Source organism: Leucoraja erinacea, chromosome 17, assembly GCF_028641065.1.
Source record: "Leucoraja erinacea ecotype New England chromosome 17, Leri_hhj_1, whole genome shotgun sequence".
Classification (NCBI taxonomy): domain Eukaryota; kingdom Metazoa; phylum Chordata; class Chondrichthyes; order Rajiformes; family Rajidae; genus Leucoraja; species Leucoraja erinaceus.
The window spans coordinates 21134613-21149394 of NC_073393.1; the positions used below are offsets into that span (position 1 = coordinate 21134613).

Consider the following 14782-nt stretch of genomic DNA (forward strand, 5'->3'; position numbering starts at 1 on the left):
GGTATGCCCTCTAGTGCAGACTGCTGTTTCACTGTGTTGAGCGACATTTACTTGCAAATTGGGAGTTTTGCATAGGTTCAACAGGAAAGACCTGTTTCCCATGTCAGGGTAAATACTAGGACATGAAGTAATTGGTAGAAGGGATTGGTTGAAAGATAAAGCATAGAAACGGGTCCTCAGGCCACGCCAACCATGATCACCCGTTCACACTCGTTCTATGTTATCCCACTTTCTCATCCACACTCTACATACTGGGGTAGGTCCTTGCGATGTGGGAGGAAACCAGAGCACCCGGAGGAAACCCACATGGTTACGGAGAGAACATGCAGACCACACAGACGCTTCCGTAGCCAGGATCGAAGCCAGGTCACTGGCGCTGTGAGGCAGCAACTATACCGCAACGCTACTGTGCTGCCCCTATCTTCCTGATATTCAGGAACCAAGTCTGTCATCAGCAATCTTTGTTGACAAATCATAACCAGCCAATGTTACAGCAGAAAAAGGCACAAAGTGCTGGAGTAACTTGGTGGGTCTTGGCTCCAATCTGTGGAGAACATGGATAGGCAACGTTTTGGCTCGGGACCCTTCTCAAGACTGACAAAGGGTCCCATCCTGAAATGTCACCAATCCGTGTACTCCAGAGATGCTGCCCCACTCGCTGTGTTACTCCTGCACTTTGTATTTTATTTAATAAACCGGCATCTGCAGCTCCTTGTGTCTACAATCTTTGTGAAGTGTTGCTGCAAGGATTCCTCGAGTGGTTTCCTACCCCTCACTGCAGCCAAGAGCGGGCTACTGTATGCATCCCTGGCTGTGTCCACGATAGCCCAGTGACATATCTAAACAGTGTTCAAGTGACTCATTGTATGCAGAGTACTGGGCAATGGTTGAGGCATGTGATAAATGAGCAATATAAATGCAAGCTCTTATGTTGATAGGCTGTCTGAGATGGTGTCTTTCATGTGACAGCTCCAGGCTGCAGGATTGGTGTGGTCACATCATGCAGTGTTGGGCTCTGCTGTGGATACGCGCTGGGCTAACTAGCAGGAACATGGTGTATGTTTGATAAAAGTTGTTGTTTGAAGTTCAGTAGACAAGGTTCCAGATGACTCATTGGCATGCCTTCCATCGGTGTATTTATAGGAGAAACTAACTTCACTGCAAAATGGTCGCAGTGAGCAGCATAAGCTATTAATGGTGCTGCTGGTGTACTGACAGAGGCATCCACTATTCTGTTTGAACCCACTTGGAATCCTTGGGAAAGGAACGAGAAACCCTGCTGCCTTCATTCCGAAAAATAACTTGTAAGTGGAGTGCATTTAAGCTGTAAATTGTTCAATTTGGTATGTTTTCCTGTAGGAACTCTAACACGGTAGCCTCAATGGCAGATTTAAATAGATTGTGATAGTTAATAGCACCGTGTGATTAACCAGTCAGTGAGAGACGGACTCCGATGGAAACCTAGGAAACTTCAAACCTGTACTTGTAGCTAAACCTCTTGCATTGGGAGTGCTGGAGATGGGAGGTTTGGTGATGCTTCTGAGGAAAAACTCAAAATGTTGGGGTTTCAATCTGGAGAAGGGTCTCGACCCGAAACATCACGAGCAATTCACTCCAGATATACTCCCTGACCTGCTGAGTTACTCCAGTATTTTGTGTCCTTAGTAAACCAGCATCTGCAGTTCCTTGTTTCTACATATCGGTGCCTCTTGCAGTTCTCACATACGATGTGGTTACTGGGAGGATTGTTGAAGGCAGGGTAGACTTTAGTAAGGCATTTGACCATGCCCCGCAGGGTAAGCACATGGGGTCCAAGGCGAGTTGGATAATGGCATCCCACATTGGCTTGGTGAAAGACGGCAGGGGGTTGTGGTAGAGAAGTCTCCCTGAATGATAGTCAGTGACCAGTGAGTTGGTGTTCCTGAACTTTCAACAGGGCAAGTTAGCAAAGATGTTTGAAGTTGCAGAGAGGGGCACAGGGAATGTCTGATGGGATTGAGGCCTGGAGAGATGGAATGGTGCAAATGGAAGTGGTGGTGAGAGGGCGGTGAAAGCTTGTTGATCGCAGCTGATCTCTGTGAACGAGGGTCAAACATAATGAGATAAATGAATTGGTGGTGGTGGAGGCAGATACGATGATGGCACTTGAGGCTTTTAGATAGATGGATATGTAGGAAACGGAGGGATATGGACCATGTGTCGGCAGAGGAGATTAGTTTAATGGCATCATGCTGAACACAGAAATTCTGGGCTGTCCTTGTGCTGTACATTTCCACGTTCTCTGAAAACAGGAGAGAGAGGAAAAAGACAGTGCTGAAATTAAATCGGAAGACACTGTGACTACTGGAATTCTGAAATCAAAGAACGTTTGAAATTGCCAGCAGGTCGAGCAGTGACCCTGGAGAGAGGAAAAACAGTTTTCTCACATTAACATTTAATATACTACTAATTAATATACTACTAATGAAATGTTGTCAACTGGAAACATTGCCTCTTTCCCATTCCACAGATGCTGCCTTGCTTGAGTTTTCCTGCATGTCCCTGTTTGTATGTCAGGGGTTTTAGTGCATTGATGAAACAGTGCATTAAGCATGTTTGATGTCATAAAAGAATCCGCAGATGCTGGACTATTGACCGACATCTACTACAAACCTACTGACTCCCATAGCTATCTAGACCACTTCTTCCCACCCTGTTTCCTGTAAAGACTCTATTCCCTACTCCCAATTCATCCGTCTATGCCGCCATCTGTGCCCAGGATGAGGTTTTCCATACCAGGGCATCGGACATGTCCTCATTCTTTAGGAAACTGGGGTTTCCCTCTTCCATTATAGATGAGGCTCTCACTAGGGACTCCTCGATATCCCGCAGCTACGCTCTTGCTTCCCCCTTTTCCCCCCCCCCCCCCCCCCCCCCCCCCCATTCGTAACACAGACAAAGTCCCCTTTGCCCTCCCCTTACACCCCATCTGCCATCGCATATAATCCTCCAACATTTTCGCCACCTCCAATGTGATCCCACTACTGGCCACATCTTCCCTTCTCCACCCCTTTCTGCTTTCCGCAGAGACCGTTCCCTCCGAAAATCCCTGGTCAACTCGTCACTTCCTGCCCAAACCACCTCCTCCCCAGGTACTTTTCCCTGCAACCGCAGGAGATGCGACACTTGTCCCTTGACCTCCCCCCTCGACTCCATCCAAGGACCCAAACAGTCTTTCCAGGTGAGTCATGCACCTCCTCCAACCTCATCTACTGTTCCAGGTGTCAATTTCTTGACATCGGTGAGACCAAGCGCAGGCTCGGTGATCGTTTCGCTGAACACCTCTGCTCAGTCCGTCTTAACTTACTTGATCTCCTGGTTGCTCAGCACTTCAACTTCCCCCTTCTATTCCCAATCTGACCTTTCTGTCCTGGGCCTCCTCCATTGTCAGAGTGAGGCCCAATGCAAATTGGAGGAACAGCACCTCATATTTTGCTTGGGTAGTTTACACGCCAGCGTTATGAACATTAGCTTCAAATAACCCTTGCCAGTCTTACTGTCTCCGACTACATTCTATCTTTGTCCCGCCCACTCCCCTGACATCAGTCTGAAGAAGGGTCTCGACCCGAAACATCACCCATTCCTTCTCTCCAAAGATGCTGCCTGTTCCGCTGAGATACAGCATTTTGCGTCTACCAGCTGATTTTATATGTTTGGAATTGAACTGTTTTGATGTTTAAAGGAAAACTGAGAGAATGACTCACTGGAATTCTTTTCAAACTTTATTTATGAGCCAATGACCTTTGAAAATTGTGAGTGGAGAGTGTTTGACCCTCCAGCAGGGGTTTACAGCCAGCTACAAGTCACAAGTGTACAAGCTATCTCTGTGTTACTAGTCTCTGCTTTTACAATGAGGCTGCTTCAAAGTTCTTCCTCAAACCAGAGGTCAACCCATTGCTGCAGGTGAAGGGAGCTGAGGCATGTGGGGAGAGTCATAGCCACAGAGTCAAGCAGCGCAAACTCAGACCCTTCTGCCCAACTCTTTCATGCTGACCAAGTTACACTAGACCCCCCCCCCCCTCCTCCCTGCCCACGATTGGCCCATAGACCTCTAAACCTTTCCTATCCATGTACCTGTCTGTGTCTTTTTAATGCTGGTATAGTATTTGCCTCAACTGCCTCCTCGTAGTTTGTTCCATACACCCACCACCCTTCGAATGCAGAAAGGTTGCACTGAGGCAGACGATGGGGCATGACCATTGAGTGGTACAGCAAAGTGGTGAGAAGAGTGTGTGGCCAGGATGGTGTGGGTTTTAGAGCATTTTAACTGCATCCTGTAGATCCCATTGATGATGGGGTAGTCGGTACCAGTGATGGTCAGGATAATGTCTATCAGTCTCTGTCATCTCCTTTGGTCCTGACCGTTCGAGTTGCTGAACCAGGCTGCGATGCAACCAGTATGTTCTCTCTACCTGTAGAAGTCCGATATTCGACAACATATAGAATCTTCTCAACCTTCTGAGAAGCAGAGACGTTGTGGTTGTGTTCAGTGCTTGGCAACACTCCTGTGAAGCATCTTGGGCCATTACCGCATTCCAAATACAACCTGTCATTCTAAATGAAAGCTAAGATCACTGAAGATAGACACAAAATGCTGGAGTAACAGCGGGTCAGGCAGCATCTTTGGAGAAAAGGAATAGGTGGAGTTTCAGCTCGAGACCCTTCTTCAGACTGAGGCAATTCTTGGATTAACGAGTTCATTTGTGGAATTCATTGCCACAGATAGAAACCAAGTCAATGGATATTTATAAGGTGGCGATTGAGAGATTCTTGATTAGTATGAGTGTCAGGGGTTATGGGAAAAAGGCAGGAGATTAGTGTTGAGTGGGAAAGATAGACCAGCCATGATTGAATGGCAGAGTAGACTTGATGGACCAAGTGGCCTAATACTGCTCCTAGAACTGATGAACACGAGTTGGCTGATGTGGAAGTCTGCTGGGCTTGATCTACACTCTGCTCCAGAGTGTTTCAGGAGAGAATACCGTTGTTGTTGAAGCTCCTGGATTGCTGTGGTTCACAATGAGGTTTGAGGTACTATGCAGTATGCCCCCCCCCCCAAACAGAATCAGACATTTCACAACGCAGCACAACTCCAAGCCCTCAAGGCTTCCATCAACCTCGCAGTAAAGGATTTTGTGGAACTTTCTACAATATGTGTTATATTCTGGAAATGAATGCACAGACCTGAAATAACGCAGCTGTATTTTATGATCATGTTACTATTTAGAGGTTGGCACTGTGTAAATCAGCCTCTACACTCCCACTAATACAACAGTGACTAGACTTGTACTGCCCAGGTCTTTTCACAAACTCAGGATATTCCAAAGCACTTTACTGTCAACTCAAAGCATTGTCTCCATTTAACACTCAAGATACAACGAGGGTGCTAGATCTTATTTGCTGTTTTGTATCTCACACACACATGGTTGGTGTAAAGAAGCTGCAAAGCACTAGCCTCAGCAACAATGATCTACTATGGACTGTCTTAGGTTACAGGTCTGACTTCAGATTTGCACTATTGTATTATTATTAATTTATTGTGTTAATAATTATTGTGTATTTACCTTTGTGTTATTGCTTTAATGAGCCTGCAGTAACTAAGAAATGTATTGTTGCATTCCATGCAACAATGTTCCATTGTTGTCAACGAACACTCCTGACTGTTGATACTAGGAACATGAGGTTTGGTCAAAAGCAAGCTTTGAGGAGGATAAGGGTGTGGAGAGTTTGGGAGATACCATGTGTAGGAAGGAACTGCAGATGCTGGTTTACACCGAAGATGAACACAAAATGCTGGAGGACTCAGCAGGTCGGTCAGCATTTCTGGAGAAAAGGAATAGATGATGTTTCGGGTCGATAGAAGGGTTTCGCCCTGATACATCACCAATCCACATTCTCCAGGGATGCTGCCTGCCCGCTGAGTTCCTCCAGCATTTTGTGTCTGTCTTGGGAGATCCCAGTTGGCTGATGGCGTGGCAGAAAGTGGTGGAGCATTGGAAATCTGGGATGAGGAAGAGGCCAGAATTGGATGAATGTGAATATTTTGGATATGGACAGTTATATGCCTGGAGCAGGTGACAGGAAGGGGAGGGGGAAGGCCATGGAGGGGTTGGAAACCAAGAAAAAGAATGTTAAAATTGAGACATTGCTTTGGTCTGGAGGCAAGCATGTGATGGTTGCAAGTCACTTGAAAATATATGCTGATTATATCTGGCCCCAAGTTTAAATGCAGAAACATTTGGAATGCCCGGCTGTCTGCAAATTTCCGGAGCTGACATTTTTCTTTTAATTAAACAGTGACACAGGGCAGTGGGCGATGGTACAGTGTCTTTCTGATGGCAATGGACCTCTTCCAAAATACATTGTTTTGGGCTGTCTCGGAAAAGCGGTCAACATAATTAAAGACCTGTTGTACCCCGGTCATTCCTCCTCCTCCCTGCTCTTGATGGGCAGAAGATGCAGACGTTTGAACAAACGCACAACTAGACTTAGGAACAGCTGCTTCCCCTCTGTTATCAGGTTTCTGAATAATCCTTCCATAAGCTAGGGCACTGTCCAATTCACCTCAATCCCATTGAGGAAATTGGACTTTGTCTATGGGACAGATGCGCGGCAATGCTGAGAACTATATTCTGCATTCTGTATTTTCCCCTTTGCTCTACCAATTGTACTTGAGTTTGAGTTGATTGTATTGATGTAGTATATTATATCTGATCTGTTTGTATAGTATGTAAAACAAAGCTTTTCCCTGTACCTCAGTGCATGTGATAAGAAACCTAAACCACAACCCAGGATTTTTATATAAATAGATCTATGCCAGGATTTTTTTTTTTGGCCGGGAAGGGGTTCTCTGGAAGGTTTAAGAGGTTAGTTTGTTCACAGGGAGCACATTTATTTGTCTGGAGCCAGTGCTGGTTCTGCTCCCTGAAACAAATGTGGCCCAACTTGGTGCTCCCTCTGGCTAGCGGCTGCTGCACCAAGCTCACCAGCCTTTGGTGGGTAGGTTAGTGATGTGGTTGAAAACTCAACCAGTCTCATTTAAATCCAAGTAACGATGAATCAGTATTTTTCAAAAGCTTACTTTCGGAGTCATAAGTCATCGGAGCAGAATTTGGCCGTTCGGCAAATCCACTCTACTTTGCCATACAATCATGGCTGATCATCTTTCTCAATTCAATTTTCCTGCCTTCTCGCCATAATCCTTGACACCCGTAGTAATCAAGAATCTGTCAATCTCTGCCTTAAAAATACCCATTGACTTGGCCTCCACAGCTGTCTGTGGCAATGAGTTCCACATTCACCACCCTCCAACAAAAGAAATGCCTCCTTATCTCCTTTCTAAAGGTACTTCCTTTTATTCTGAGGCTATGGCCTCTGGTTTTAGACTCTCCCACTAGTGGAAACATCCTCTGTATCCTGGCCTTTCACTATCTCAAAACTGATTGTTATAAATCCATCCCATCTGGTTCTTAAAGTCCTTTGGTGAGGACATTCTCTTTGACAATGGCAGCAGTGAGAAGAGGGCGTAGCCTGGATGCTAGGGGCCCTTGACAGTATTCAAATCTATTGATGGTACTCCTATCTTTGATTAGTATTCAAATCGATTGATAATATCCATATACTATCCCTATCTTTGATTAGCATTCAAATCTATTGATAGCATTCAAATCTTCTTGCATTGAAGACCAATATACTCTTTGCCTTGTGAATTAGTGGCTGTACCTACCTTTCATTGACTGGTGGTCCTCTGAAAAACAACACCTATCCAGTGCCCTGCCCCAGTGCTAAGGCTGGAAGGCCTGGGTCTTGGATGGTGTTGGTGTTGGTGGAGGGAGAGATTGGAAGTGAAATCCTTTTGAAGTTGTTTAATATGTAGTTGGTACTCTGAAGAGCCTGGAATCCATGGCTTGTGCAGAGCTACCTATAGGCTGAGGAACCATTAAATGATATCTGTACATTGGAGCACCGGTAGGAAACAAACAGGGAGAGCGTGCAAACTACACCTACGGTACCTGAGGTCAGAATCGAACCTGGATCTCTGGTGCCATGAAGTAGTGGCTCTACTAACTGCGCCACTGATAAAAAATTGAGTATTTGTGTCAACCGGTTTGTGCACCGTATGGTGTCTGAGCTTTCTCCCATTCACCTCGGGGCATGTCTGTTCTTTCTCCCCCTGCCTCTCCAATGGACCGGGCATAATTTTTTTTTTTTAAAGCACCCCCCCCTGCCTGTCCCCAAGAAGTGCCAAGTTCTAATCTGAAGGAATGCTCAGGGGCTGGAGTTGAATTATCTCGGCACGTATACAGTTTGGATTGATTTCTCTTTCTTTATTTCAGGAAATGACCTAGAAGCAGCAGCAATACGTTAGTGCTTCCCTGCTTCAGCCAGCCGCCCAGTACATGATTAATCTGGACACACCACTTGTTTCCGCTGCTGAGCTCAAACTACCTCAGCAAGAATAAAAAGCTCGCAGCCTGCAGCAGAGGAGGAGGCGGTGGCGTGTGGAACGTGCACAAGCTGCGGACAGGGCCCTCTGTGATTAGCTTTAGCGTTAAGGCCGACAGTCTCCATCCCAGTGAAATACACTTGACTGACTGAACCCTCTGAAGAGCTTGAACCGTACCCGGGGCACAAGTGACGTGGGCGGCTTTGAGCGATTTGTCCAAGCACTGAATAGCTATTATTTTACATTTAACTTTCGCTGTTGATCAGTGTCTTAGTCCATTTTGTAGTTGGATTTTTTTAGTGTTTGCTTTGTGGAGCCAGTACTGTGTGTCGGAGCAAGCAAGAACATTCACCAACATCATACCACTCCATTCAAGGCAGGCGGGCAATCCAGCAGCTGATCCTGCTGGTTAGCTGAAGCCCATTCGTCCCTCTCCTCTCTGCTAGCTTATTTCCCACTGTGAAATGGCACCCACTCTACCAATTGTTTGCTCCAGCTGTTTTTATCGTATTCGTTGGGACGACGTGAAGTGTTAGACTCTTTCTTTTCATACGTTGCTGGGAATCGCTGTGATTAGGAGCAGCAGCTGATGACTATACAGGTCCAGCACGGAACATCTGTGCAGCTTGGGAACGGCTGCATTTATCTCTCCTCACTCGACAGGCTGCAGCGGGGCTGCGCCCAACATACTACATAATTGCAATTGACCTGATCCATAGGTCTCCTGTGCTGACCTGTGGTGATTTTGTGCACGCATGCTTGCACTCTGGAGATAAAGTCATGCACGTGAGTCTCTACCTTTTGGCAGGACTTTCCGTGCTTAAACTTGTTTGGGAATTGTGACCGGGAGAACGGAGTTTCTGCGATCAGACTTCTACTTGACGAAGGACGAGGTGACAGAGGCTTCACTGTCATTTATGTATTGTTGCAGTGCCCAGGAAAATAAGATGGACTACAAGCGGCGGTTTCTGCTTGGCGGGTCCAAGCAGAAAGTGCAGCAACACCAGTACCCGATGCCCGAGCTAGGCAGGACCATGAGTGCACCCCTGACGTCCCCTGCAGCCACGTCCTCGCTGCCACCCACCGCCCCCAGCAGCTGCCCCAGCCCTACGTCCCCCACCACCCAGATAGCCGACATCCAGCAGGGCATCTCCAAATACCTGGATGCCCTCAACGTCTTCTGCCGAGCCAGCACACTCCTCACAGACCTCTTCAGCAGCGTTTTCCGAAATTCGCATTATTCCAAAGCAGCTATGCAACTGAAAGACGTGCAGGTACATGTCATGGAGGCGGCAAGCAGGCTGACGGCCGCAATAAAGCCGGAGATTGCAAAAATGCTGATGGAGCTGAGTGCAGGCACCGCAAACTTCAAAGACCAGAATGACTTCAGTCTTCAAGATATTGAGGTAAGGGAACTGGGAGAGGTTTTTATAATTGGGTTTCATTGGAGCAGATCAATAAAACAGCTAATGTTTTCATTCTAAAAGTTGGCCTTCTTCAGTCAGGGTAGTGAGTATAGAAGTTGGGAAGTTATGTTTCAGTATAAAACATTTGTGAGGCCACATTTAGATCATTGTGTTCAATATTAGTCACCATGTTATAGGAAAGCTTGTCAAGCTGGAATTGTTACTTTTAATTTTAGAGATAATTGTACAGTTATGGGTATGATAAATTATATCAGAATTGGAAAGAGATGTAGACAGTTATACAATCATTAAAGTATTTTCACAGTTGCCACTGTCAAGTGTGTTTAATTATATGTATAGACATCAGAACAGTGAAATTCTTACTTGCTGCTGCTTAACACACCCATTAAAGCAATAACATGGATAATATATAGTCAATAATACTATCAATTAATAACTGCAATGAGAGGTAACCATGATAGCACAAAAATCAAACTGAGGTTTGTAGATTTGAGTTTTAGGTATTATTGTCAAGTGTACAAAGGTACAGTGAAAAGCTTTATTTTGCATGCCATCCAATCGTATCAGATAACACCACACAAGTACCATCGTCAAACTCAAGTACAATAGGTAGAGCAAAGGGGAAGATATAGAGTGCGGGATATGCAGGTTTTCAGCATTGTGGCACATCAGTTCCACAGACAAAGTCAAATGTCTCCAATGAGGTAGAGGTGGCGGTGCTGTCCTAGCAGCTGCGGCTCGCCTGCAGTCCGTTTGTCTTTTTTTTTCTTTTCTTTTATCCCGTTGTTACAGTTTATTTCAGTTTATTTTTGTTGTGTATGTGGGGGGGGGGGGGGGGGGGAGGAAACTTGTTTTAGTCTCTTCCTTCGGGGGGGGGATGCGACCTTTTCTTGTCGTATCCCCCGTCTCCCATCTGCGCTAAGGCCTAATGGCGGAGCTGGCAGCCTCCAACTGGGACCGACCTCAAGGCTCCGGAGGCAGAGCCAGCCAGGACTTACCACGCGAGGCTGGCCGACTTCGGGGCTGTGGTGGCGTTGCGGCGGCGACCCGTCTTCGGAGACTCGGCCGCGGGCCCAGTGGACGACAACGTCGGGAGCTCGCACGTTCCAGGTTGGTGACCTGTTTTTCTGGAGCTCCCGCAACAACAGCTTCGTCCGCTGGACTGGAGGGCGGCAGCTTCGACCACCCCGGGCCGCGGAGTTTGAACCGGCCCGTTCGCAGAGCTCGGATTCAGCCGCGGGATTTACTTATCATCACCCAGCGGGGTCACAACATCGGAAGCCTGGATCGCCTCAACGCAGAGGGAGAACAAGGAGGGAAGAGACAAGGACTTAAGACTTTTGCCTTCAATCACAGTGAGGAGGGCCTGGTAGACTCACTGTGGTGGATGTTAAATCTGTGTTTATTGTGTGTTTTGTTATTTTATTCTATGTTATGACTGCAAGGCAAGAAATTTCGTTCAGACTGAAAAGTCTGAATGACAATAAAAGATACTTGATACGTGAATCGGGCAGTACCCTAGCTTATGGAAGGACTGTTCAGAAGTCTAAAACGTGGGGGAAGAAGCATTTCCTGAACCTGGTGGTGTGCAGGGCACCAAAGGCACAGTACATGAAAGATCATAATTGCAGAGGTTAGTGTTGTACAGTGTTCAAGAGCCTGTTGGTAGTTGGGAAGAAGCTGTTGAACCTGGTGGTCCCCAGGTTGTTGAGCAGTACTGTAGCCTTTATACCCTTGGGTGTGCAAGCTGCAGGTACTGCAGTATCACAGTGTAGCATCCTTTGTGGAGGAATGGGCCTGCTGTATTAGTACTGCATTGGCAGGGTGTTTAATTGCATGCTTCAGAAACTCTTTGATGAACAAAATACCCCAACAACTTCCAATGGGCGGTACAATCTTCTCTTTCACCCTCTGATCGTGCTCATCAATTGTTAAAGTGCCTGCTCAGCTCATGAATTGCTAATGTGACCTTTTTGCAGAGCGGCCCACTTGATCCTCGATGTTCTCTGCTTGTCAAACATACTCACCAAAACTTTTCAGCCACATAATGTGAAAGTGAGACTTGCAGACGGAGGACATTCTATCACAGGACTAGGCAAGGTGCTGGAACCTATGGAACAGAGGGAAAACTGAAATAAAAGACTGCAGTGGAAGAAGTGGAGATGTAGGGCCGAGATGGCTGCAATTGTTATATGGTTATATGGTTATATTATAACTTTGATTAGCAGTAGTTTAACTTCTGTCGTCTTAAAGAGGCAGAGCATTAACTATATATGTACAATAAATTATCAGTTAATCAAAGTACAGCAGACCATAATGCAAAAACCAGAGTGCATAGAGCTACCATGATAGTAAAAAGTCTGTATGTGTAGTAGGGAACTGCAGATGCTGGTGTATTCCGAAGATAGACACAAAATGCCAGTGTAACTCAGCAGAACTGTGGCCAAAATATTTTTTCTCCAGAGATGCTGCCTAAACTGCTAAGTTACACCAGCATTTCATGTCTATGTTTAGTACCAAGTCTGTCGTGGTTCGCTTGAGTTGAGGTTGGGCTTTTGCTAAGGTTGTGCACTGTGGTTCAAGAGCATTATGTTTCTGGAAAGAAGCTGTTCTTGTCCTGGGTGTACACATCTCTGAAGATCTGTCCTGAGCCCAGCACATTGATACAGTCGCAAAGAAAGCTACATTGAACAAGTACATGGATGAGAAACGTTTCAATGATGCTTTCATTGTCACCTCTGCAAAGTGAAATTATTGATAGAACTATGTGAACTTGGATGCAGAGAGAAACTGGTTCTCCATTGAAGAGTTGCCTGTGCATTGTGGATCAGCTCTAGGATTGCACTGATTACTCTGATTCTGGCCTGTGCACCTCACCGTAAATAATGAGAGAACATTTTACACAAGACTATATAAATGCCTGAGGCATTCATCAGCCACCCAGGTGCTTCCTACTGGCTGATGTTGCTTGCTGCTAAATTTGCCTTCTACTTTTACTGCTGTTAGCACAGCAAACAGTCCCAGGTGCACAAACTGGCAAAAGCTCCAGTCAGCCAAAGAACCAAGCTCAACATTATGAGAGGCTTGGGTAGGGTCGTCAGAATCCTTTCCCCAGTGTGGACATGTCAAATAATCGAGGGCATAGCTCCAAGGTGAGAGGAGCAAAGTTTAAAGGAAATGTGCGGAAGGATTTATTTTTATCTTAAGCACTGAAGCACCAAGCTTTCTGGAAATCAGTAAGCAACTTGGGGTTTTAAGTGCATTTTGCCACCTGCAATCTCCATTGTGCTTTATCATGGCTGATGCACATTGAATGCTGGATGACAACATTGCCTGCAGAATGTGCTGTGGCCTGAGGTCCCGTGTTTCCTTCTACACACAATGGGTAGGGGTCAGCCACGGAAGTGTGCTTGAGGTTTGATAAAGCCAGCTTCCAGCAATTGTTTCTCTCAGATGTCTTCCTGTCCTCGCCCTAGCTTTTCCACAAAGAAAAATAAGCGATGGGTTGCAAAAATGTTAACCCCATTCTCATAGTCATAGTGTGGAAACCAGCCCTTTGGTCCAATCGGCCCACAACAACATGTCCCACCATTCCTGGTCCCGCCTCAAGACCCATCTCTTCACCTCTGCATACCCTTAGTCCCATGTCCCCCTCCCCTTTGCATCTCTGTCTTACTGCTCTATTTTGTTTTGTTCTTGACTCACCATGTAAAGCGACTTTGAGTCCTTGAAAAGCGCTATACAAATAAAATGTATTATTATTATTATTATTCCTGAGTTTGGCCCGTATCCTTCTAAACACATCCTATTCACGTACCTGTCTAAACGTTTTTTGAATGTTGCGGTAGCACCTGCCTCGACTACCTTCATCGGCAGCTCATTCCATACACCCACAACCCTTAGTATAAAAAAAAGTTACCCCTCAGGTTCCTATTAAATCTTTCCCCCTCACCTTAAACCTATGTCCTCTGGTTCTCGATTCCTCTCTAGAGACTCTGTACATTCACCCGATCTATTCCTTTCATGATACCTCCATGAGATCACCCCTCATCCTACTGCACTCCAAGGAATAGTCGTAGCCTGCTTCACCTCTCCCCATAGCTCAGGCCGTCAAATCCTGGCAACATCCTCGTAAATCTTCTCTGCCCCTTTTCCAGCCGGACAACATCTTCCCTATAACACGGTGACCAGAACTGAACCCACAGCTATCCTGGAGCTGACTGCAGTTCAGTGGGCTGGTACTCTAGGGCACGACTGAGAGAGTGTTCACTGGATCTTCTGGGCTAGATGCAAACTCAAGGCCCTGCAAGACGACGAAGATCCCTCTGCATTTTCAAAATGCTCAATTGACCTGGTGCCTGGAGTGTGCTTCATTCTGCTATTTTTCTCCTCGCACTTGCAATCGTACCTGTGTAGTGAATGATTGGGCAGGTGTCCATGGTGCAAAGATAAGGGGTTCAACATTTTGTGAAATAAAGATTTTAATAGAGTAGAACAATTGTAATGGATGATAGGTGATCCTATTCTGGGACCGCCATGCAAAAAAACCTCCACGTTCCGGGGCTAATCATTGTTGGCACAAACATTGTGGACCAAAGGGTCTGCTCCTATCTGTACTGATCTTTGTTTTGTCATAGTCATAGATTCATACAACACAGAAACAAGCCCTTCGGCCCAACTCATTTATGCCAACCCCATCAAAGCTGGTCACATTTGCCTGTGTTGGACCCATATCCCGCTAAACCTTCCCTATCCAATTTGTGTTCTAAAGATCAATAAATAAATAAGACCTTGTCATTTGAACTGCAGAACAAAATTAAAGCCAATTGTGTTTGTCATGTGCTCAGATGTTGGAATGCCAGAGAAAATT

General features: G+C 46.0%; 1 protein-coding gene across 3 annotated transcripts in view; it reads left to right on the forward strand.

Moving 5' to 3' along the window:
* The window catches only part of LOC129705289 (granule associated Rac and RHOG effector protein 1-like), a 93747-nt gene that overhangs the window by 45083 nt on the left and 33882 nt on the right, over nt 1-14782 (forward strand). For 2 of the 3 annotated variants that reach the window (XM_055648798.1, XM_055648800.1), the window contains exon 2: nt 8376-9891. In XM_055648798.1, the coding sequence (XP_055504773.1) occupies nt 9403-9891 (489 nt within the window). In that variant the 5' untranslated portion in view covers nt 8376-9402. Of the gene's footprint in view, nt 1-705; nt 1305-8375; nt 9892-14782 lie in introns of those variants that run through there. The other variant, XM_055648799.1, reaches the window with a different exon arrangement.